We start from the raw sequence: 26,439 nt of genomic DNA, 5'->3' as shown, positions 1-26,439 counted from the left end.
TTAGACCCTAAAAAACTACTGCAAATATAATGCACATACTTAACATGGGCTTAGAAGCAGTAAGGCACAAAAAATGACAAAAAACTAAATCACCCAAAATAAAAAGTAAGGCTATAACAAGGCATTTTTTTTGAAAATTCAAAAAAAAAAAAATTGAGTTAGGACCATCATTAGACCCTAAAAACACTACTGCAAATATAATGCACATACTTAAACTGGGCTAAGAAAGCAGTAAGGCACAAAATGACAAAAAACTAAAATCACCCAAAATAAAAAGTAAGGCTATAACAAGGCATTTTTTTGAAAATTTCAAAAAAAAAAATTGAGTTAGGACCATCATTAGACCCAAAAAACTACTGCAAATATAATGCACAAACTTAAACTGGGGCTAAGAAAGCAGTAAGGCACAAAAATGACAAAAACTAAAATCACCAAAATAAAAAGTAAGGCTATAACAAGGCATTTTTTTTGAAAATTTCAACAACAAAAAAATTGAGGTAGGACCATCATTAGACCCGAAAAACTACTGCAAATATAATGCACATACTTAAACAAGCAATAGAAAGCAGTAAGGCACAAAAAATGACAAAAAACTAAAATCACCCAAAATAAAAAGTAAGGCTATAACAAGGCATTTTTTTTGAAAATTTCAAAAAAAAAAAAAATTGAGTTAGGACCATCATTAGACCCAAAAACTACTGCAAATATAATGCACATACTTAAAAAGGCTTAGAAAGCAGTAAGGCACAAAAAATGACAAAAAAATAAAATCACCCAAAATAAAAAGTAAGGCTATAACAAGGCATTTTTTTTTGAAAATTTAAAAAAAAAAAAAAAAAATTGAGTTAGGACCATCATTAGACCCCAAAAACTACTGCAAATATAATGCACATACTTAACAGGGCTTAGAAAGCAGTAAGGCACAAAAAAGTGACAAAAACTAAAATCACCCAAAATAAAAAGTAAGGCTATAACAAGGCATTTTTTTGAAAGTTTCAAAAAAAAAAAAAAATTGAGTTAGGATCATCATTAGACCCTAAAAACTACTGCAAATATAATGCACATACTTAACATGGGCTTAAGAAAGCAGTAAGGCACAAAAAATGACAAAAACTAAAATCACCCAAAATAAAAAGTAAGGCTATAACAGGCATTTTTTTTTGAAAATTTAAAAAAAAAAAAAAAATTGAGTTAGGACCATCATTAGACCCTAAAAACTACTGCAAATATAATGCACATACTTTATAAGGGCTAAGAAAGCAGTAAGGCACAAAAAATGACAAAAACTAAAATCACCCAAAATAAAAAGTAAGGCTATAACAAGGCATTTTTTTTTGAAAATTTCAAAAAAAAAAAAATTGAGTTAGGACCATCATTAGACCCTAAAAACTACTGCAAATATAATGCACATACTTAAATGGGGCTTAGAAAGCAGTAAGGCACAAAAAATGACAAAAAACTAAAATCACCCAAAATAAAAAGTAAGGCTATAACAAGGCATTTTTTTTGAAAATTTCAAAAAAAAAAAAAATTGAGTTAGGACCATCATTAGACCCCAAAAACTACTGCAAATATAATGCACATACTTAAAAGGGGCTTAGAAAGCAGTAAGGCACAAAAAATGACAAAAAACTAAAATCACCCAAAATAAAAGTAAGGCTATAACAAGGCATTTTTTTTTGAAAATTTCAAAAAAAAAAAAAAAAAAATTGAGTTAGGACCATCATTAGACCCCAAAAAACTACTGCAAATATAATGCACATACTTAACATGGGCTAGAAAGAAGTAAGGCACAAAAAATGACAAAAAACTAAAATCACCCAAATAAAAAGTAAGGCTATAACAAGGCATTTTTTTTGAAAATTTAAAAAAAAAAAAAAATTGAGTTAGGACCATCATTAGACCCCAAAAACTACTGCAAATATAATGCACATACTTAAAAGGGCTTAGAAAGCAGTAAGGCACAAAAAATGACAAAAAACTAAAATCACCCAAAATAAAAAGTAAGGCTATAACAAGGCATTTTTTTTGAAAATTTCAAAAAAAAAAAAAATTGAGTTAGGACCATCATTAGACCCTAAAAACTACTGCAAATATAATGCACATACTTAAACAGGGCTTAGAAAGCAGTAAGGCACAAAAAATGACAAAAAACTAAAATCACCCAAAATAAAAAGTAAGGCTATAACAAGGCATTTTTTTTTGAAATTTCAAAAAAAAAAAAAAATTGAGTTAGGACCATCATTAGACCCTAAAAACTACTGCAAATATAATGCACATACTTAAACAGGGCGTAGAAAGCAGTAAGGCACAAAAAATGACAAAAAACTAAGATCACCAAAAAATAAAAAGTAAGGCTATAACAAGGCATTTTTTTTGAAAATTTCAAAAAAAAAAAAAATTGAGTTAGGACCATCATTAGACCCTAAAAACTACTGCAAATATAATGCACATACTTAAATTGGCTAGAAAGCAGTAAAGGCACAAAAAATGACAAAAAACTAAAAATCACTCAAATAACAAAGTAAGGCTATAACAAGGCATTTTTTTTTGAAAATTTCAAAAAAAAAAAAAAAAATTGAGTTAGGACCATCATTAGACCCTAAAAACTACTGCAAATATAATGCACATACTTAAACATAGGGCTAAGAAAGCAGGTAAGGCACAAAAAATGACAAAAAAACTAAAATCACCCCAAATAAAAAGTAAGGCTATAAACAAGGCATTTTTTTTGAAAATTTCCAAAAAAAAAAAAAAAATTGAGTTAGGACCATCATTAGACCCCAAAAACTACTGCAAATATAATGCACATACTTAAACAGGGCTTAGAAAGCAGAAAGTCACAAAAAATGACAAAAACTAAAATCACCCAAAATAAAAAGTAAGGCTATAGTAAGGCATCTTTTTCAAAAATTTCAAAAAAAAAAAAATTGAGTTAGGACCATCATTAGACCCCAAAAACTACTGCAAATATAATGCACATACTTAAATGGGGCTTAGAAAGCAGTAAGGCACAAAAAATGACAAAAACTAAAATCACCCAAAATAAAAAGTAAGGCTATAACAAGGCATTTTTTTTGAAAATTTACAAAAAAAAAAATTGAGTTAGGACCATCATTAGACCCCTAAAAACTACTGCAAATATAATGCACATACTTAAATGGGCTTAAGAAAGCAGTAAGGCACAAAAATGACAAAAACTAAAATCACCCAAAATAAAAAGTAAGGCTATAACAAGGCATTTTTTTTCAAAAATTTCAAAAAAAAAAAAAAAATTGAGTTAGGACCATCATTAGACCCTAAAACTACTGCAAATATAATGCACATACTTAAACAGGGCTAAAAAGCAGTAAGGCACAAAAAATGACAAAAAACTAAAATCACCCAAAATAAAAAGTAAGGCTTATAACAAGGCATTTTTTGAAAATTTCAAAAAAAAAAAAAAATGATTAGGACCATCATTAGACCCCAAAAACTACTGCAAATATAATGCACATACTTAACATGGGGCTTAGAAAGCAGTAAGGCACAAAAAAATGACAAAAAACTAAAATCACCCAAAATAAAAAGTAAGGCTATAACAATGCATTTTTTTTGAAAATTTAAAAAAAAAAAAAAAATTGAGTTAGGACCATCATTAGACCCCAAAAAACTACTGCAAATATAATGCACATACTTAAACAGGGCTTAGAAAGCAGTAAGGCACAAAAAAATGACAAAAAACTAAAATCACCCAAAATAAAAAGTAAGGCTATAACCAAGGCATTTTTTTGAAAAATTTCAAAAAAAAAAAAATTGAGTTAGGACCATCATTAGACCCCAAAAACTACTGCAAATATAATGCACATACTTAAATGGGGCTAAGAAAGCAGTAAGGCACAAAAAATGACAAAAAACTAAAATCACCCAAAATAAAAAGTAAGGCTATAACAAGGCATTTTTTTTGAAAATTTAAAAAAAAAAAAAATTGAGTTAGGACCATCATTAGACCCTAAAAACTACTGCAAATATAATGCACATACTTAAATGGGCTAAGAAAGCAGAAAGGCACAAAAAATGACAAAAAACTAAAATCACCCAAAATAAAAAGTAAGGCTATAACAAGGCATTTTTTTTGAAAATTTCAAAAAAAAAAAAAAAATTGAGTTAGGACCATCATTAGACCCTAAAACTACTGCAAATATAATGCACATACTTAAATGGGCTAAGAAAGCAGTAAGGCACAAAAAATGACAAAAACTAAAATCACCCAAAATAAAAAGTAAGGCTATAACATGGCATTTTTTTTCAAAAAATTTCACAAAAAAAAAATTGAGTTAGGACCATCATTAGACCCCAAAAAACTACTGCAAATATTAATGCACATACTTAAATGGGCTAAGAAAGCAGTAAGGCACAAAAAATGACAAAAAACTAAAATCACCCAAAAAAAAAAGTAAGGCTATAACAAGGCATTTTTTTTGAAATTTCAAAAAAAAAAAAATTGAGTTAGGACCATCATTAGACCCTCAAAAACTACTGCAAATATAATGACATACTAAATGGGCTAAGAAAGCAGTAAGGCACAAAAAATGAAAAAAACTAAAATCACCCAAAATAAAAAGTAAGGCTATAACAAGGCATTTTTTTTGAAAATTTCAAAACAAAAAAAATTGAGTTAGGACCTATCATAGACCCCAAAAACTACTGCAAATATAATGCACATACTTAAATGGGCTTAGAAAGCAGTAAGGCACAAAAATGACAAAAAACTAAATCACCAAAATAAAAAGTAAGGCTATAACAAGGCATTTTTTTTGAAAATTTAAAAAAAAAAAAAAAATTGAGTTAGGACCATCATTAGACCCCAAAAACTACTGCAAATATAATGCACATACTTAAATGGGGCTAAGAAAGCAGTAAGGCACAAAAAATGATAGAAATCCAAAATCACCCAAAATGAAAAGTAAGGCTATAACAAGGCATTTTTTTGAAAATTTAAAAAAAAAAAAAAAATTGAGTTAGGACCATCATTAGACCCCAAAAACTACTGCAAATATAATGCACATACTTAAAAGTGGCTAAGAAAGCAGTAAGGCACAAAAAATGACAAAAAACTAAAATCACCCAAAATAAAAAGTAAGGCTATAACAAGGCATTTTTTTTTGAAAATTTCAAAAAAAAAAAAATTGAGTTAGGACCATCATTAGACCCAAAAAACTACTGCAAATATAATGCACATACTTAAATGGGGCTTAGAAAGCAGTAAGGCACAAAAATGACAAAAAACTAAAATCACCCAAAATAAAAAGTAAGGCTATAACAAGGCATTTTTTTTGAAAATTTCAAAAAAAAAAAAAAATTGAGTTAGGACCATCATTAGACCCCAAAAACTACTGCAAATATAATGCACATACTTAAATGGGGCTTAGAAAGCAGTAAGGCACAAAAAATGACAAAAAACTAAAATCACCCAAAATAAAAAGTAAGGCTATAACAAGGCATTTTTTTTTTTGAAAATTCAAAAAAAAAAAAATTGAGTTAGGACCATCATTAGACCCCAAAAACTACTGCAAATATAATGCACATACTTAAATGGGCTAGAAAGCAGTAAGGCACAAAAAATGACAAAAAACTAAAATCACCAAAAAAAAAAGTAAGGCTATAACAAGGCATTTTTTTTTGAAAATTTCAAAAAAAAAAAAAAAAATGAGTTCGGACTATCATTAGCCCTAATAAAATTACTGCAAATATAATGCACCTACCAAAACAGGGATACGAAAAGCAGTAAGGCACAAAAAATGACAAAAACCAAAACGCTCAAAATCAAAAGGCTATAACAAGGCATATTTTTTTTAATTCAAAAAAAAAAATTTGAGTTAGGAGGACCATCAATAGACCCTAAAAACTACTGCAAATATAATGCACATACTTTAAACGGGCTAAGAAGGTGGTAAGGGACAAAAAATGGCAAAAATAAAAAAACACAAATGCCTGAAAATGGAAGTAAGGCTATTGTAAGGCATAAAAACGGGCGAAATGTTTTCAAATGCCTCATAACGGAAGTAAGGCTTAAAATTTGGAGAAAAGTAAGGCCCTAAAAAATCTCAAATATCAAAAATGATGAGCACACTCAAACGGGGGTGAGACTGCAATGAGGCGATGAAATTGTAAAAAACTTGACAAACAACCAAAAATAGAGGTGAGGTCAATAATGGGAAATTAAAAAAATGTAAGTTTGGCTCTGAATAAGGATTTTAAATGTAGTTATAAAACATATCAGCATCAGATATTTAAAATTACTTCTAATTTCTGGTTCATTCTAATAAAAATTCCCATGAAGTTTATTTCTTGGAATATTCCCAAATTTGCAAGCTTAATTCATTAGACATGTTCTGTCCGTTTGCAACCCTAGCCATGAAAGGTTTTTTTATGTTAATTGGTAGAATATCTATGCTCTCCTCCACGTCACTTGGTGGCAGTAGGTAGCACAATTATTTGAAAATGTAACAAGGACAATTTTAATATATTTGATCAAGGCAAAGAAACATTGAGCAGTGAATTGAATCCTAACTAGATTTTCCACAGGAAATCCAAGCACATGTTGGTAAGAGCTGATGATCTGCTCACCTCTCCCTCAGTGGAGCTCAGCTGCAGGTCCTTTCGTCCGCTGACCTTCAGACGACCTTTCTCTGCGCTCACCTCCACTCCTCTGGGGGCTTCCATGCTCAGCGTCCGTGTTGGAGACTCCAGCCTGACAAACACAGACCCACTCATTCACTCAGAGGATGAAACCATCGATTTGTCCAGCTTTTCTACGAGGTGTCCGTTTCTCTAACTTTGTGTTTCCAGAGGATTTATTAGATAAGGAGGTAAAACTTATACAAGGTTCCACCGATTGTTATTGAGTTTTGAGACAATACATATCAATGAACATATACATGTAAATGTGCAAGATTATAGCCAATGGCTAATTTCCATCTTTAGTCCCTTTGGCTGGTTAAATCAATAAAATAACAAGTAAAACACTTTGCCTCCATGGCCAGTATGAGCAGAAGGAGTAAATACACAGAGAGAAAACGTTTCCTTGAAAACACAATAGGACAGAAAATAAAAAAGAAAGCAAGAACAATGAAACAGTATAGTGGATCATGAAACATACAGGCCAAGGGTCAGGGAACCATACGTAGTTCACTAGTGTTAAATGCAAAAATTAGATATAGAAGAGCAGATTGTCCGATTGAGCAGTAAATATAAAGTGCTATTTTTATTAAATACCAGCAATGGCAATTATATGATACGAGGAGTACCCTTTTTTAGAAGTATGAAGTGCGTCTTGCCTTGCACGTAGCCCAAATACCTAAAAGGTAAATAAAGATATAATAAATAGCAAAAATATTATTGGGGAAGAAGAGTAGTGATGATAATAAAGCAGTGCTGTTTATTATATGTACTCAGTAGAAATTGCGATGGTATCCCAACAAGTAGCTAACATTAAACAATACAGTAGTCCCTCTTTATCGGGGTGGTACGTTCTAAAAATACCCGCATTAGGCGAAATCCGCGAAATAGTCAGCTTTATTTTTTTACAATTATTATACATGTTTTAAGGCTGTAAAACCCCTCATCACACACTTAATACACTTTCTCAGACAGGAATTAACATTTCTCTCTTGTTTAAACATGATGAAAATAGGTTAAAATATGGCAAGTTTGGTTTAGTTGCAGAAAAGGGATAAAAATAGGCAGAAATTGGCTCAAATTGTTCAAAATATATTCTTAGTTTCTTGAAGGCATCTGGCGACCCCCTCCCAGTGCCTAGCGACCACAAATGGGGTCCTGACTCCAAGGTTGAGAACCCCTGCCTTCGCTTACGGTAAGTGAGCTCTAGTAAGATAAATTAATTATTTATGTGTGATAATGTATGAAGATTGAACTTTATCTGCATGAAAGCTGTTTGTTTTGGAGTAAATATGTGCATAAAATAACAGTTGTGTCTGTAAATAGTGAAAAATACACTTTATATATTATATTTTAAGATTTAAAGCAGATTAAATTATTAATTACTGCAAAATATTGTACCTGAGACACTGACTGTAACTGAGCTGAATGAAATCCTACAGTAGTAGTCGTATTTATATTTTCAATATGTTGCATTATATCTTGGGTTTGCTGTTATTTTTGTGTATATGTTGGCTTTCTCAAGTCTTAAAAATTGTCTTTTTTGTTGTTAAGGAAATGGTCAACCTAGTGTGTGTGTGTGTGTTTTCTCCACCTGTGGGATAAAGCACGTCGCTATAGGTGTTTAAGTACCTGCTCTCATTATTCCAAAAAAAAAAAAAAAAGCACAATGACAATCCTTAACAGCCCACAATTGTTCCAGTTGATTTTGACCTTCAGCAGCACTGAAGCTAATGCAATTTGCATTTTCCTCCTGTGGCCTATTTGTTTACACGGAGAGAGATAAGTGTGAGAGCCAATCAGTGTGGAATTTGTTTTCATAACTCATAACCGTCTCAAATTGATTTTCTCCTCTCGTCTTACCCCCAAATCTGTTTTCAATGAATTTTAAATGGAAGACTTTAAAGAGCCGCCGAGAGATCGCTTAAATCTCCGAACCCTCTGAAAGTGATGCATATTCTGGATTATACGGGAGGGGGAACGGGAGGAAGAGGGGGTAGAAAAGCAAATGAATTTCATCTGCATGTGGAAAGCTTGTCGGTAAATACAGTTCAAAGAGGATTTGTGGAATGGGCTTCTGATTTGGGACTGTTTACACCAAGACCTGTGCAAATACACAAAAGTGATGTGTGCTCACATGCTGGGTTTCACCCAAAGCTTTAGTGTATTTGGAGTATTTGTTGTACTGCAGGAAGCTGTGTGAACTTTAAAAAGGACTTGTCTGTATTAAAGTTTGCTAAAGCAGAGGTTTCCAACATTTTTCATATTATAAGTGTAGTTCTTCTTTTGCCTGTGTTGACAGATTTGGCGGTTTCCTGCTTTTTAGGGTGGTTAAAACTCCAATATAGCAGCAAAAAGATAACTGATGTAAATACCTGCTATATTTACCGATTGGTAACTAAAGTAATACTTCCAATTTTTAGTGATCGTGGAAAACAGACCGGTGTTTTTCTTTTTCTCTCCCTATATATCAAAATAATGTAACAAAGCCCAAAAACGTAACACTTTTTGCATTTGTTATTACATTATAGGGCAGGCAAAATATTGTTATCCTAATAGTGTAATTAATAATATATATATATATATATATACACGCAAAATGTTTTTTACGTTTTGAGCTCAGCATCTTGTTACATTATTGACCAGTTGTAACATTTTGGCTTTTATTACATAATTACCTCTGCCAAGAGCGGAAATGTTATGTTTTACCCTCCGTTTATCTGTCAGTACGTCGTTCCGTCAGTGTTTTAGCAAGATAACTTGAAAAGTTATGAACAGATCCGGATGAAAAAATTCAGGAAGAAATTGATAAATGGGACAAGGAGCAGGTGATTACATTTTGGTGATGTTCTGGCTACCAAAAGAAAAAAAAAAAAAAAAAAAAAAAAAAATATATATATATATAGATATATTTTTTTTTTTTTTTTAATTCAATTTCCCATCCACACTGTGGAACTTCATCGTTTAAAACACTAATGATGTCATCAGTATTCCATTTAGAATGTTCTAACCAATGATGTCACCAACAGTGATGATGTCAGAATTCTATGCTAATACTAAGCTAATGCAGTGCAACGCTACCCATCAGTCTGCTCAGTTAGTAAGATAACTTGTAAAGATATGAGGGAACTTGGATGAAATTTTCAGGAAAATTGATAAATGGGACAAGGAACAGGTGATTACATTTTGGTGATGTTCTGGCTACCAAAAGAAAATATATACTGTATATATCCCATCCACACTGTGGAATTTGTAATGTCGCAGTTTCTCTCAGAGTCAACAAGCTCAATGTTGACAGGTAGTCATGGTAATCGTGAGTTTACCATGTGACCGGAGCGTGTTGGCTGAGCTTGAGCTGCTTGGCGCTTTTCTGAGGGCTTTTTTCTAGTTTTTATTATATTCCTGGTTTTATTACATTTAAAAAAACAACATTTCAGTTCTTGTTACATATCGGGCTCTAACAGGCCCCAACATGAGACAGAAAAGCCTCACATGCATGCTTTGGGACAATATCATTTAAACGCTATATTTTTAACTGAAAAACGGGTGACAAAGGGACAAATGCGTCCAATTCTGTTCATTATCCTGCTCAAAATCTCTCGCTATGTGTTCAGGTTTGACTAGTGATCATGTGATCTTGGGAGCGAAAATTAATGTAGAGCTTCTGCACCAGTCCATTGCACTCAGAACCCACAAAGGCTCCGGGTCGACAATTTCGACCTCCGAGGTAAATGCGTTTCCTTCAGTGAGCTCGGAAAACATGACTGGCCAATGCCTGCTGGGAAAATAGTTTAGCTCCTTGAGGCTAAGAGAACGAGAAACGTCATACACTGTTAAGTATGACTTGAACGCACCAGCAAGGGAACTCCTCATTGAACCATAGACTGTAGAAAGAACACATTGAACTATACAGGCACCACTACGTACGCAGAGCAGCGTTTCAAATAAACAGAAAGGGGATAAAAATGCCACTATAAAGTTATTCTATACTTTTAGTAACATAAATGCCAATATACACACATAAAAATTGAAGAGAAAGTGACTGTTGACATCTCACGGTGTGCGCTGCCATTTTGCTACGACGTCATTCCGATGGACTCGGGGTGCTTGGATCCTGCCCAAATTCCCGAGTCTGCATCCCGGGCTCAAGGGCCGATTTATTGCACTTTTCCAGTTCGTTCTTTGGGATTTATTGCAACTGAAAGCATCATTCATCCGAAGTGAGATTTTAACATGTGATAAACAAGCGCTTCAGATTATTATGACTGCATGTAAATCTGAAAAGACTCAGGTTGAGCTACTGGTGTTGTAGCACAGCTGGTTAGAATTTTACCTGCTGACACATCACACCAGAAGCATCTACGTGAGCGGGATTTCGTGCAAACCGTGAGTGTGATTCGGTGGTTCAAGGTTTCACAAATAATGTTTTGGGATCATATCACACCATTTCCATGGAATTTTTCAAATAATAAATAAATAAAAATCTAACTACCACACACCAGATTGTTATGGTTTTATTTTTTTCATACCCAGAGTATACATATACCAAATAAATGCATGGTTACTTTTTTCCTCTCTAAAAATATTCAACCAATCAAACAAACGTTCTTACAAATTCAATAGTAGATGCACACAGAAGTAATTTAATCAAATAATTAAAAAGATGCATCGTGAACTCAGTGTATGATCCCACACCCGTTACTTACCCTTCTTAAAATTGAGGTGGATTAAAGTAATACCTAACATTTATTACCCCACTTAAACATCATACAACACTGGTTTCCAACAAGTTTGCCCCAAGGGCTGGAAATTCACATTAAATAGTGAATAATAATCATCATATTCATATTTAGTCAAAAAGTCGAGCTGACAGACGATCTAGATATACCAAAATCTAATCAGTGAATTGTTCCACTGAGATGAAACGTAGTAGTTTTATGTCACACTGACCACAACCAATAACCAGACACACATTACAGCTTTAGGTCAAAAAGCAAAGACGACGTCTATGGACGTCCAGCATTCATTAGCAACAGTGTCACTCCATTGGAAAGTCATCAGCCTCTTGGTCCGAGGGCATCAGGAGAGCTGATTTAGTTTCACTGAGCTCCACGGATGGAAATCCCTGATCTGTGATGTATCAGCGTGTGATATTAATGCTTCAATCAATGCAGGTCAGGCAGCAAAATGTCAGCGTGGTAATTAAAACTGTTTTATCATCACTCACTCCTTAATGCATTTTTAAATAATAATTACATCCAAAGGGCAGCATTATCGTAGCCAGCACGGTCAGTGCTCGGCTTTGATCAAAGAAATCTTAAAATCGGGGCTTTTCAATTGGCGGCACGTGGACCGGGTTTGGCCCGTGACGCATCCTGTAATGGCCCTTTAATGCCGAATTAGACTTGTTCACATGTCCCTCAACAATGAAAAAACTAAAGGATTATTCAGAAATCAAGCAGTTTAGAAGGAAATGGACAAAAACATGTGACTTTTACGCTGATGGAGCAAAGAAAAGAACTGTGTATGGGGGGGGGGGGAATGCATTTAAATGCGTGAAGGTATATTCCGTGTATTGCAATTTCCACTTGATTTTTTTTTTTTGTTATTTTTTCAAATACATTTAGAAAAAAATGAGATTATTACCATTTCCTTTCCATCCGTTTGCAGAATCTAAATGAATTTTTATTGTGATTATACATCAGTAGAAAGAAATTCCATCCAAACTCATATCGTTTCAGTGTAAAAATACACATGAAAAATAAAATAGTAATAAAGTACAAAGGAAAAAGTTTTTGAGGCGTTTTTGGTTAAACAGATGCATTCAGAGGTCTTTATGAAATAATAAAGCCATCAGTTACTTATCAGTACCCTCACTCTTGACTATTATATTTTCTCCTTTATTTCTTCTTTTCTGTATTTGTATGTAGCTTTCTTGCTTGCTCTTTGGCTGCTGTAACGTGTGAATTTCTCCACTGTGGAATAAAATCAATTAAAGTATAATCTATCTAAAATGGCCATCACTCCAAACTAACAGAATAAGTGTCAAACTCATTTTAGTTCAGGGGCCAAATACAAAGCACTTCTCAAGATCTCAAGTGGGCCACAGATTTTATGCAAGAAAATGAGAAATTTGAACATTGTTGTGCCATAGTTTGCGCTTCTACGTCTGCATAAAATACTAAATATGTACAAAACTGACAATATCCAAACAATATCAGTCCCAGCAAGGTCTTCACTTTAACTTTTTTAGATTTTGTTACCAATTTCTGTTTAATTAAGGGAAATATTATGTAATAATTTGAAGAAAATCAAAGATAAGAATTTTAAGGTTTTTTTTACATTAAAAATGACATCATGCGATATAAGCACAGAAAAAAACTGTGAGCTCCTGCAAATATAGTTGAGTTTCATTTATACAATGATTCATGTTTTCTCTGTCATTTTTACTTTCTCCTGCGGTCCGAATTGGATGCTCCGAAGGGCCGGGTTTGGCCCCTGGGCCACAAGTTTGACACACGTGACCTAAATGATATGAAAAGCCTTTAATAATGACGTGATTTGCCTTCACATCTACTTTTAAGGTATTTTTGATTTCTGATTGGTGAAATATGTTCTTCGGTTTCCATATTGATCAAGTGTTTGAATAGACTGTGGTTTTGTGTGGCATTCGCTTTGTAATTGGGTAAAGAAATATAGAAAGCTATTATTTTACTACATAACAATTCTACAAGTAGACACACTGACTCACTGTGTTCAATTATCAACACGGTCCGGAAAAAGACATTTAATAAATAAAACATGTCTCTCTGGTTTTTCAAACCAGCTCAGACTGGTTGAATGGATCATTATGGTCTCTGATAGGAGTGCCAAGTCACATTTCATTTACTGCTGACTTGTAAAAAAGCATTAAAGACTAATAAGATTAATAAAAGCCATTTAAAAGACATCAGAAGCTAATCTGGACAGACATTAGAATTTTCTTTCTTTTTTAATTCTGTGATAATGCTGCGCGTACATTTAATTAGCTTCTGCTGCAGTGCAGGGGATTGTCAGGAAATACAGAAATCATTTGATAGTCATGACAGAGCAGAGGGTGCAGAATGGTGACCCAATATTACAGATTCAGAGATTTTGGGGCTCTCATATGGACTAAACCCTGCACTAGAAATCACCTTTAGGACAGTTTTAACCCTCTTATTATCCTCAAATATTAATAACACATTTTACAATTTGACCCCAGGGATATTTGCCTCCAGAAAATTGATTTTCAGAAAAAATGTTGATCAAGTTTTTGTGTCAGACACTTTGTTTGTTTGTTGCATATATAAATAACCCCTTGATAATGAAACCATGACCTGTTCTCTAGCGCCACCATCAGGCTAAACTTTTAAATTAGAATGAATTTATCTTGAACAGTTTTCATCCATAATGACCTTAGGAGTATGAATCCTATTGGTTGTGGTGATGATATGACTTTTCCTGCAACTCAAAAGTATCAACTATGTACAGTACATGCAGGTGTGGGGACGTAAACACAGCTAAAACAGCTTAGGGTCCTCAGTGGAACAACGATGCATGCAATATGTGTCCAGCACATTAAAAAATATCATCATGATCATTTTATGCTTAATTGTAACCATCAAATTAGGGCAAGTCATGAAATATGAAGCAAAATTAAATAAAATCTTTTTGAAAAATAAACATTGAATGGGGTCAAATTGACCCCAAGGATAACAGGAGGGTTAAAGCACAACCTATTTAATGCCACTTATTTTTAACTAGCACTTCCCCAGGTTTTGCACCTTATTAAACTTTGATTTTAGTCATAACTTCATCTAGTACTGTGGAAATACAACTCCAGATGTTTCTTTCAACCTCAACTTTCCATTCAGGGGCCTTTTGTAAGGAAGTAAAACCCATAGGGAATATTGAGACTTTTAAATCCAAATGAAAGAATTTTAAATACAATATCTTATATCTACTGTTTCACTTCTAATTTCAAGTGTAAGTAACACCCCCAGGTTTTTGCTGATCTGACACTACGGGGAAATTAAAAAATGCTTTGATTATGGGCGTTACTCCAAGAGCAGTTAAGACACGCCCAGTCACAGCAGCCCCGCCCCCATAGCGCTGCACAGTTCCACATTGAGCTGTCAATCAATGCTCACTGAGGGCTGTGAGATGAGGAAACCTAGTCCCTCCTCCCGTCTTTTATAAGAGGGGTGGAGCCAACAGTGATGATTAGTGACATCACTGATCTAATCTCAGCCAATAGCAAAATTAATATGTAATAACTGGTGTTCAACCCATAGAGGGCAGTCACTGACATTTTACAACTAAAATGCTAAATTTAAATACTTGAAGAGGACTAGAATCAATAGACTACATTACTTCATACCTAATCATACAGTGTTTACTGGATTTTTTTCCTCTTTTTGTTTCTCATAGTTGCGATATACTTATGATGAAAATTACAGGCCTCTCTCATCTTTTTAAGTGGGAATACTTGCACAATTGGTGGCTGACTAAATACTTTTTTGCCCCACAGTGTGTGTGTGTGTGTATATATATATATATATATAATCAGCAGAAAAAATGTGTTTTAGGGTTTACTTAACAATTTAAAGTTTATTTTCTTTATAATTTACCTTTTCATTGTTTTACTGTTTTCACTGTATAATATTTTTAGTCTTTTAGTCGACTATGTATCATTTTCACCAACTTATTTGTCTTTACTGTATTTTACCCCTTTATTAGTTTATTGTTTAAATCTTCATTACCAATACTAAAATGTATTACTTTCGATGTGAAGCACTTTGTTTATATAGAACATTTCCGACAAGTCAAGCAACACAAAGTACTGATTTTGTTCATTAACATGATCGTTGATATGCAGAAACTGCTCCTCCTACATACAGTATCTCCGTTACCCTAAAGCTCACACGCTCGTGCAATTTTCCATTTCGTGATTATACTGTATATTCGAACTCCAGCACTGTGTAAGAGTCCCGACTAACCTCTACGTTTCTGGCTGACCTTTTAATCCATGGAAAGGTTCCCCAGTCAAAGCATAAAGGGCTGCGAGGGTAGAAATGTGCTGATAAACGCAACTGATGTCCTAGTGAAAGAGGGAAGCTTTAAGACCAACGTATCTGCAGTGTTGTGGGATCCCAAAGGTGAGCGTCAGACATATCTTCAAGTCAAGGTTTCACAAGGACATACAATCCAACAACAACAACTGCACTAGCTCGCTTTCTGAGAGATCTGCTACAGTATAGCACTGCGGCAAAAAACTCAGCAACTTTGCTCTGACAACTCACAGCAGTAAAGTAACAACCACATGCCGGCAAAAAGAAAATCAACTTTGTTTTAAAGCATTTGATTATAAAAACCTGTAAAAAAAAAAAAAAAAAAAAACCCATCAAAATATGCCCCGAGTAGTCATCATCATCAACCTTCACAGCTTCGTATTTCTCATAAACTCTATGTGGGGAAATGATAAAGAGGGTGGGATGGGTTTAAAAAAAGAAAGTGCAGCATTACATTTCCCTTATGATGAAAACAGAATTCTGTTCATTAAAGTCACATTTACAATGCCCATTTACTTTAGATGATAGAGGGTAAATAAAAAAGGCCCTGGGTAGATTATAGGTGGAAACACAAACCTGTGGCGTTTTATTGCCACAGTATTAGTTATATTTATTGTATTTATAACTCATGCCTAGACGCATCAGTAACCATTAATTCCTATGAAGGAAGTCCTGAACGGGAATGACACCAATTCCTTTATACAATGGCTATGGTTACATGATGTTTTTAATTAAGAATTAATTATTTGGAATAAAATAATTTAGAATTAAAGTATTAATTAAAAAAATAAATGTATTATTATCTTTTGAATTACTCTATATATATATACAGTTGTGATGGCCACGGCCACACATTAAAGTTAAGTTACACAGTTATCATTGTGTTTCAATTAATGCACTGTCTGTTAATCCTGATTTTCTTTGTTTTTGAGTTACCTGTGGAATGTCTTCCTGGTCTGGCAAAAGATGGTGGAGAGGGCGGAGCTGACTTTTATGCTGAGACCCACGCCCATCGGACCAGACCAAGTCATTGAACTCATAGGGGGATTGGGAGTTCTTTATGTTAGATTTAAGTTAGTATATATCATGTTCTCCCCTGTGTGTGTCTGATGGAATATCCAACTCATATATACAGTAAGTCTCCCCTTGTGTGTTAGTTGGGGGTGGTGTGGGTTGTGTTAACACCATGCTGTGGAAGTTCCTTCTTGGGTAAAATAAAACCCAAATTGTTCAACTGCAAACCTGTTTCCTGTTCCTTGGCTACTTGGTCCACGACAACAGTATATAAATGATTAAAGTTTTCCGCTTTGTGTTTACATCGGAATAGTAATTCCGAATTGAGCTTTACATGGAAAACACGTTTATCTGCCTTGATTCAATTCTGCTTTAAGTCTGGAGGTTGGGAATGGCTCTGATTGGACAGGGAAAAATCGTGACATATATCTATCAAGAAAAAAAACACAAAAGAAACCCTTTTCTTTTCGGCTACAACATAGAAAACCACGAGTACTTTTTTCACTTTTATTTTGATTGTAGTTTTGAAGCAGCTGCTCAACGAAAACATACTGTTTCAATTTTGTCAGTTTATGCTCCTGTCCATCCACTCTTTTCATTATAGCCATGTCTTCTAAAGCTCTCATTATATAAATAGTCCTGGCCGGCCATCCTGGATTATGTCATCACCAGTGTGTCATTGCGGAATTGATTTAAAGCGGAATTAAACGTATACAAGTTCGACAAATTATTCCATTCGGAATTAAAATCAGAAAAAACCAGCCAGTTAATTTGTATTTAAGTTAAATTCAGAAAGGGCGTTTTCATTTGTGTATACAATGTCAGTTTAACTTTTACTCTGAATTGAAGCTAAACTAAAGCTTTCATGTAAATGTAGCCATTGTGTTGAGAAGTAGCTGTACTATTAGGCTCAGGGTCAAAATGCTATGGTTGATCAGACTAACAGTTATTCTGTTAGTCTCAAATAATTAGGCCAAAGATGCAGATTACCAACAATTAATTATAGCAATATCTAAAATAATGTAAGGAAAAAAAGAGTTAGGAAGGGGAAGGAGAAAGGGAGAAAAGAGTTAAAAGAGAAAAAAGTATGATGAGAAGGAATATAGGAAAGAAAAAAATAAATAAAAGAAAGGAAATGAGGAAGAAAAAAAGAAGCAAAGAAAAGGAAATAGGAGAGGAAGAAAAAAGGGGGAAAGGAAGGGAAAAAGATGGAAGGAAAGCATTAAAAAAGAAGGACGTATGACAAAAAGGAAGTTAGGGAAAAAAAAGAAGGTGAAACACGAAAAGAAAAAACAGCAAAAAAAAGAAGAAAAATTAAGGGAGGAAAAGGAAATACTTAGGAAAGGAAGAAGAAAGAGGTGAAAGGAAAGAAGGAAAGACTTGAGAGAAGGAAGTATGACAAAAAGGAAGGTAGGAGAAAAAAGGGGAAGGTCGGAAGGAAGGAAAGAAGAAACAAGCAAAAAAAATATGAAAAAATAAGGAAGAAAAAAGGAAATTGGAAGGGAAGAAGAAAGGGAGGAAAGAAAAGGAAATATATGGAGAAAGGAATGACCCAAGTTACTAGTAAAAAAGGAATAACGGGAAGTAGGGACAAATAAGAGGGAAGAACAATTTCAGATAAATTGAATTATTTTTTTATTTCCTATTGCATTGAAAAATAGAAGGATGAAAGGAAAGAAAACAGGAAGAAAGGAGGAAGGGAGGAATGCTGTTAATTAGTTGTGATTGGTCGGGGGCCCTGATATATTAGTCTATGTGGGTTGTGTAGTTGTGTGTCTGCTTTGAAGACAACAGATAAGGACAAAACAAAGAACAACATCTCCATCCAACCAAACTATAGAAACAAGGCCCGACTGCAGCTTAAAGTGAAACCAACAGCAGTGGTTTTATCTTCTAAATGAACCTGTCACTCTGGGGTGGGCTCAGCTGCTGTGGAGGAGGGGGCTGCTGCTCCAATCACCTGCAGGGACTGACCACAGAGCAAACACGAGGAGAGACAATGAGGAGAGCGTTTGGAGAAGAAACATGTAAACAAAAAGCTTTAAAAAAGAATTCCAAGGACCTGGAAACGTAACACGCCCGTAACGTTTGCTCTGCTGTATAGTTGCAGAAAAAGGATTTAAAAAAAGCAAAAATACGATAAAATTGTTCTGAAAACATTTTTAGTTTCTTGAAAGGCATCTGGCAAGCCCCTCCCAGTGTCTCGCGACCCCAAATGGGGTACTGACCACAAGGTTGAGAACCCCGGATTTATGGGACATGGGTCAAAACTGACCCGTTATCATAAGAGATGCTAACAAAGCTAACACAAGAAGAAGGTTCCGTTTTATGGGGTTATCTATTAAAGGCTCAGTCATTTCATTCAATTTAACTTTATTTATATAGCGCAAATTACAACAATAATCATCTCAAAGCGCTATCAAAATATAAAATTATTAAGAAAAAACCCAACTCATCGTGATTAGTTCAGTAAATGAGAATGTAATTGTAATAGACTTATAGTGTAATCATTTTAATTGGAAATATAATCTAGTTGTAATTGAACATGTATAACTGAAAACGTAATTGTAATTGTAAAATGTAATTGATCCCAACACTGGTGATATCCCAGCATTAACCAGATCTGGGACGTCCACGTTGAGTCCAAACACAAACTTTTGCAGAAGGCAGTGAAATCTGCTGAGGTCAGCGTGAGGTGAAGTGTCTGATGGATTCCACACAACTGCTATGACTGAAGGTAATGAAGCTGCTGTGAGCTTTATAACCACACACTCGCTTTGCTTATACACACTCCAACTTCAAGGGTATTCCACCTGATAAGCAAGAGAACAATTATTCACAAGTCACCTCACATACACACACGTACACAACTACACGCACACACACACACACAAGTGTTTGATAGTTTTAGGGCTGAGATCAGTGGTGACGAAAACACATCAGTCAACTGTCAATCTCCACAAAAACAATACACTAATAATAAGTCTAATAACAGACTCCTACTTAAACATAAATAAGTGTCTTAATAGCAGTGGATCATTCATCCTCTAAAATAGATTTTTTTTGTGTGTGAGCACGTTCATAATACACATTAAATGTGACTTATATGGTTTTAGAGCAGTGGTTCCCAGCATTTCTTGGCGTCACATAATTCTGACAACACCAGAGACTTTTTTTCCTTCTAGAATTATTTATTTTTTTTTTTTATAATGATAGTTACAAAGACATAGAGTAGAAAGTATTTTTAAACAGCATTTTATCTAAACTAGATTTATATTTCAGAAAGTGAAAGTATAGAATACAGTTGTTTAAGATTGTGTGGCGTTATAATTTTAATCAGGATTTTTTTTTTTTAAATCAATTATTAGACATTTCAGGTGACCTTTGAACTCCATTCAAACCCAATGTTGAAAAACACTGAACTAAATGAAGGATTAGAGCAGTTAATGTTCATGCTAATGCAATTACGAGGCTAATGCTAATGCTAGGTTATTGTTATTACTAGGCTAATGTTAGGTTAATGCTAATGCTAGGCTAATGCTGTTGCTAGGTTAATGCTAGGCTAATGCTAGGCTAATGCTGTTGCTAGGTTAATGCTAGGCTAATGCTATTGCTAGGTTAATGCTAGGTTAAAGCTAATGCAAGGTCAATGTTATTGAGCGTCATGTTTTAATCTCACCACACAGAGGGACCCTCTCCTCGTTTCTTGTGATCAGCTTCCGTGTGTGTTGACGGCTACAGTTGGTGGCTAGCGGTATTATAATGTGCAAAATAAACATTTTTACTGCCCTCAAAAAAGCTGTGTAATTGTTTTTGCAAAAGTGTCAAATCGTAGAAGTTCTAACATCTGTCAAAACATCAGTCAGCTGTTTATTTAAATAGTATTTGGACCGTAATGCCATAAAACAATACTACAGCGTGAGCAGCTACTGTATATATATGAGCAAAAACATCCACAGACTGCATGAAAACAGGAGCAGGAGCAGAAAACTGCTGAAATAAATTATAAAAAATCCCATTGTGTGAAAAGAACTGGTCCAGGACGTGTGGAGGGAAACGAGGTGCAGCGGACTTCAATTTCCCCATAACTATCTCACAAACAAAACACAAAAAAACCAAACTGCAAAACGCTGCTTATCTGATTTTTCTGTAATTCTGTTTTGGTTTTAAAGCAGTAAAATAAAATAACCACACCATTTCTAAATATTTAATTACCATTATCAAACTAATATGGGATAATATGGTATTAATGTTTGTAAAGTTGATGTGATCAATGCATGATCACGATTTCTGATTGGATTTCGTCCAATGTGAAGAAAATATCATTTTGCTTTTATTAGTCGCTGAAAACATAAATATATTTTTGATGTAGTTTTCAACAATATATAACAAATTGTGCTCGACGAAAATTATTTTTGGTTGATCGGACACTGGTCACATATGGGTAATTTTAATTTAAATTTTTATTATGTTTTAATATTAATAATAAAAAATAATCAGATTTGGGCCACATTTGCCTGCAGTCTAAACATGTTGAAACAGGACTGGACTTGGGCGCCTTGTTCTATAATATAAATATATTCCAATTCTATAAGTTTTTCCCTTGAAGTGGAGTTTGCATGCTCTCCTCAAGTGCATTAGTGTTATACAGTATGACTGACTGTGTTTAATTGTCCCTTTGGCCTTGTTTTATTCGATTATCTCAAAGCATAACATGGTTGTTTCTATTTTTCTTTAAATGCAGAATATATTTCTAAGACGGCCCCTTACTTTAGTGTTTTTGTTTTTAACTTAAATGAGATACATTGACCTAATAATAGTTACTGAACAGGTGAATCAAATGTCTACTGAACATTATATTAAATGGAGGAGAAAGTTATTCTTTACACGAGTCCAATCAAACCAGTGAGAAAAGCTCAGTTGTGTAGTAAATGACCTATATTTCCATGTTTTTCTGATAATATAATTTGTGTTCCACTCCCACTCGTTGCTGATGTTGTGTTTTTCTCACTAATCAATCATTCCGACGCCCTGCTGAGAGCGAGCACAGTGAGAAAATCTAAACATTTCCCTCTCGTTCGCTTCCTGTCGGAAACAGCCACAGCCTGACTGGAGAATTCTTCAAGCAAACAAATGCCTCGTAATTAAGTACCAATGGAATTATTGCACTCTCATCTATTTAATTTGGAGGCGTCACAGTGGTGACAAACAAAGATGGAGTGGATGGAGATGAACAGGTGCTTCAAAGGGGAACGAGGATCTCAGGTGGATTTCTTTCATTTCTGCTCATCTCCCAGATTACAGACGACACACACACCACACACAGACGCACAACAACAACAACGACGACAACAAGGATTTTGCTATAGAAGATTAAAGCGGATCAACGTGGATTCAAGCCAATGTGTGTGTGTGTGTTTTTTTTTTATCATCAAAGATACTTTACAGACAGGTGCCATGCATGAAGGGTTTAAAAAGTCACACTTTGAGGGTTTAGAACGAGGCAACACATTGATTACTATGGTGTAGCACATTTCCTGTGCTACCTCCTACCAGGGGTGGACTGGGACAAAAATTCAGCCCTGGCATTTTCTGTGCAGACCAGTCTACGACATTACACTACAAACTTTTTAACCCCTTTTTACTTATATTCTTTGGCCATTTTGCAACTTCCTTTTTTCTTATTTTAGATTTTAGCTACCTTTTGCCAATAAATATATATTTTTTTTCCTATTTTTTTGTCCATTTTTGCAAGTTCTTTTTGACACTGTCAATTTTTTTGGCCACTTTTTAATCCAAATAGGCTATAAATACCAATAAATACCTTTCCCCTCATTTTGCCTCTTTTTGTTCTGCATTTTTGCCCTTTTTCACTACTGTTTGCCACATGTTGCCCATTTAAGCTACTTTGACATTACATACCACCTAGTTTCTTTTTATTTGCTTATTTTTTGGCCATTCTTGACGGCTTTTGGCCCATTTTAGTCACTTTACACTTTTTTCTTGCCATATTTGGCCACCTGTTATGTCTGCATCCACTCTCCTTTCAAAAAAAAAAAAAACGTACTGGACCGGCCCACTTCGGGTCGACGGCCCACCGGTTCGATGCCTGGTATGCCAGATTGCCAGTCCACCCCTGCCTTCTACCAAACAAATAACTAACCAGTAAGATCCATCTATTGAGATACTGTACAGGTGAAAGTGACAGATTACAAGTACTCACGTTACTGTAATTGAGTTGCTTTTATCGGTACTTGTAATTTTTTATATTTCTAAATCAGTCATTTTACTTGTACTTAAGTACGTTTTAAAAGAAGTAAAGTAATTTGTTACATTCAAACACCCAATCATTATGGAGTAAATTATTATTTTTTTGTTAAAATGATCAACGGACATTGTGAAATAAAAAAAATATAAAAAAAAAAAACCAGACAACAATCACATGCATCACATCATAGCCGACCAATCAGATAAAATGCAATTTGTCAAAACAGCATTGAATGGAGGTTATTTTCTCAATGTTAGTGTTAATAAATTTAGCTATAGCCTATTAATTTTTTTTTATTTTGAATTGAATTCATTGGTGTTATTTTATTTTAAATATAATTTTACATTTTGACAAACCTTATATTTTATACAGATGTCTTTGTGGAAAATAAATTCAGTTCCAATCGTGCAAGATTTCTTCTATTCCTTTTTAAGTTTATACACAGGATGTTTACTGATTTATGACCAAAAAATACATGTACCATGATTGCTGCAGTACCACACGTGAACTGCTGGGTGCAGTGTCGCTTCAACATTTACATTATGAAGAATAATTGCACAACAGAAGAAGAACCAACCTAAAGTCTCAAAAGTTTAGGACTATTTTACTGAAAACTTCTACTACACACCTGAGGTAGAACTAACATTTGTGACATGAAACTAACAGTAATGTGATGCAATCAATGCATTGTTATCTATATAAATTATATTAAGATTTGTATTTTTTCAAATCAATTTGGGAAAAGTGTGATGAAATTTCTGAGCTACGTTTTACTTAAGTATTTAATGTAGAACTTACTTGTATTGTACTCTTTACACCTCTGCTCATCTGCAATGACAGCCATCTAAGTCAACAGTGTATAATCTTAAAACACCAAAACCATATTTCCCATTCTTGCATCATATTGATTAAAATTGTTGGTTTTTTTTTCCTTCCAAAAATGGAAAGTGTGATTGAAAAAGCTGTATTTCATCACACAGAGAGCTTTCCAGGCTCTCCTTTGTGCGTCTCCCTACACTACAAACAACACGCCACCAAAGTGAAGCCGTTAATGATGTTCATTCAGTCCAATAACCTTCCCTCCATGGAACTGAATGAGGACGCTCTTTAAATGTAATTCATTTTATTAAAAAGTAATTTGATTTCATCCGTTCGTGCTTCAAAAGAAAAAGTGTTTATTCAGCGCTGACTCATTGGTAAAGGACAAATGCTGCTAATTCAAACTTTGGTGATATTTAAATTAATGTTTCTCTGCTCTTTGGACCACATTACAGATGGCCATCCTTCAGCTGATCTACTATGTGTGCCCCTGTGTGTGCGTTTAATAATGAAAGTCATCAGTATTCCTCGCACGCTCTGTGAATTAGCTGCCAGAACTCCACTTTTTCTGCCAACTTTGATCCCAGGCTTCCTTTTCAGGGCCCAGTAAGGTGGACGACAAACCCAGGCTCATTATGGCCACGTTAATGGAGCGACGCCGCCCAAAAGCCGTCGGGCAACGTTCACTGGGAATCACGAGTCTTTGGCCTTCCAACTTTCATCATGCACCATCACAACTTTAATCGATCCCCGTGAGTGGATAACTAACAAATTAGCTCAGCCCTCAGCTGTGAAATTAATACAATGGTTAGACTTGGATTGAATTTGGTGCAATAAAGCAAACAATGGAGAATAATGGCTGTGTCACTGAAAACATCACTATCAGCTATGAATGAATGAATATTACTCAAAGTACTTAGTTTAAAATCAACATGAACATGTGACATTAAAGTCATAAAACATGAACTCACCGTATGTCTTCAGACGCTCTGGCCTGGATCAGAGGAGTTTCCACTGAATGTCTGAAAACAGCTCCTTCAGAACCTGAAGAGGAAACACTTGGACTTTAATGTGATGTCTGGGTTTGTTTTGCTCAATTTGGCATTTATATAAGGCAGTTACGGGCAACTGGTGGCCTGGAGATGTAATACACAAAAATGACTGATTTTCAACAAAAAATATATACAATACAGAAGAAACTGACAACAAAAACATAAAATCATTCCTGTAATTCCAGCAAGTTCCCTTTGTCTTCTTTCATTTATTCAGACACCTTTTGCTTTGAAATTTACTTTGATCTCCTGACATGTTTTGATTGCCAACTGTCAGTCTTCCTCAGAGGCATCTACTGCTCGCTTTGATGGTCTTATGAGTTCTTTCTGTGCGTGGCCAATGATAGTTTTCTCTGGCCACGCCCACTGGTCTCTGAAGAATAGAGTCCCAGGTGTGAGAGATTAAAAATGTTCCCTCATCCCTGTCGATGTTGAAGCCCCGCCTTCTGATCTTGATGGCATGTCAGGAGATAAAAGTACATTTCCTGAAAAAAGGTGTCTGAATAAGTCAAACCTTAACCTATTAAATATTTCCTGTATTAATGCTACGATTGCTTATTATTCTAAATGCTGACTTGGATGTTGATAATGTGGCTCTAAGATAAAAGTTGCAGGTGCTGTAAAGTGACAGAAAGTTATCACAGGCTGGTTTTTGGTTTCAAAATAAAGGCGTTTAAAACCCTCGTCACTTTCTCATAGATGTGAGTCTAACTGTAGTCCAACCATTATTGAGGTTGGAGCCTACTGTATTACAGAAGTTTTTCTTTCTTGACACTTTGCTATTGTTTGCGTTGCCTCTGACACTCCACTGCCAACACAAAGACATGGATGCATGAAAAGCTTTGAATGCAGTCAGTGTAAATATTGTCTACATGGAACCAGCTGTCTGAAATGCTCCACTCGCCTCTGCTGCTTAAAGCTCTGCCTGAAACTGACAACATTTGATGATGCAGTAACACAGTGACACTGATTCTCTGTGACCAGTTACAGCAGACACGGGCAACTGGTGGCGAGGGGGACTATTTATGTGTCGCCATCAAAGTATGTGGACAAAATATATACTAAAACACACAAAATGACAAGAATGCACAAAATGTCAAAATATAGAAAATTATTACAAAAACTCACAAATTGACAAAAATAAATACACCAAATGACTCCACAAACACACAAAATTACAAAAACGTAAAACATGAATGCAGACACACTAATATGTATATATGCATATGTGTGTATCCATAAAATGAAGAGTCCGTCCTTAAGACTGCTCTACTGTAAAGTGTCTTGAGATACCATTGGTTATGATTTGGCGCTATACAAATAAAGATTGATTGATTGATTGACACTAAAATAGCAACAAAAATACAAAATGACTCCAAAAACACACTAAAATAACAACAAATACACAAAACGACTCCAAAAACACACTGAAATTTCTACAAAAACACAAGACGACTGCAAAAACACACTAAAATAACAACAAAAACACACTAAAATAACAACAAAAACACAAAATGACTGCAAAAACACACTG

The 26,439-nt window shown here is 34.5% G+C and overlaps 1 protein-coding gene across 1 annotated transcript in view; it reads right to left on the bottom strand.

Annotated features, from left to right (window-relative positions):
* Positions 1-24,820: 24,820 nt before the first annotated feature.
* LOC114480341 (zeta-sarcoglycan-like) overlaps positions 24,821-26,439 on the bottom strand; it is a 51,188-nt gene continuing 49,569 nt past the window's right edge. The window contains exon 6 of the mRNA XM_028474419.1: positions 24,821-24,897. Within this exon, the coding sequence (XP_028330220.1) occupies positions 24,821-24,897 (77 nt within the window). The remainder of the gene's footprint in view (positions 24,898-26,439) is intronic.

Source organism: Gouania willdenowi, chromosome 18 (genome assembly GCF_900634775.1).
Source record: "Gouania willdenowi chromosome 18, fGouWil2.1, whole genome shotgun sequence".
In the NCBI taxonomy this organism is placed as follows: Eukaryota; Metazoa; Chordata; class Actinopteri; order Blenniiformes; family Gobiesocidae; genus Gouania; species Gouania willdenowi.
The sequence above is the reverse complement of the archived record's forward strand: the minus strand, read 5'-3'. Positions and strand labels throughout refer to the sequence as shown.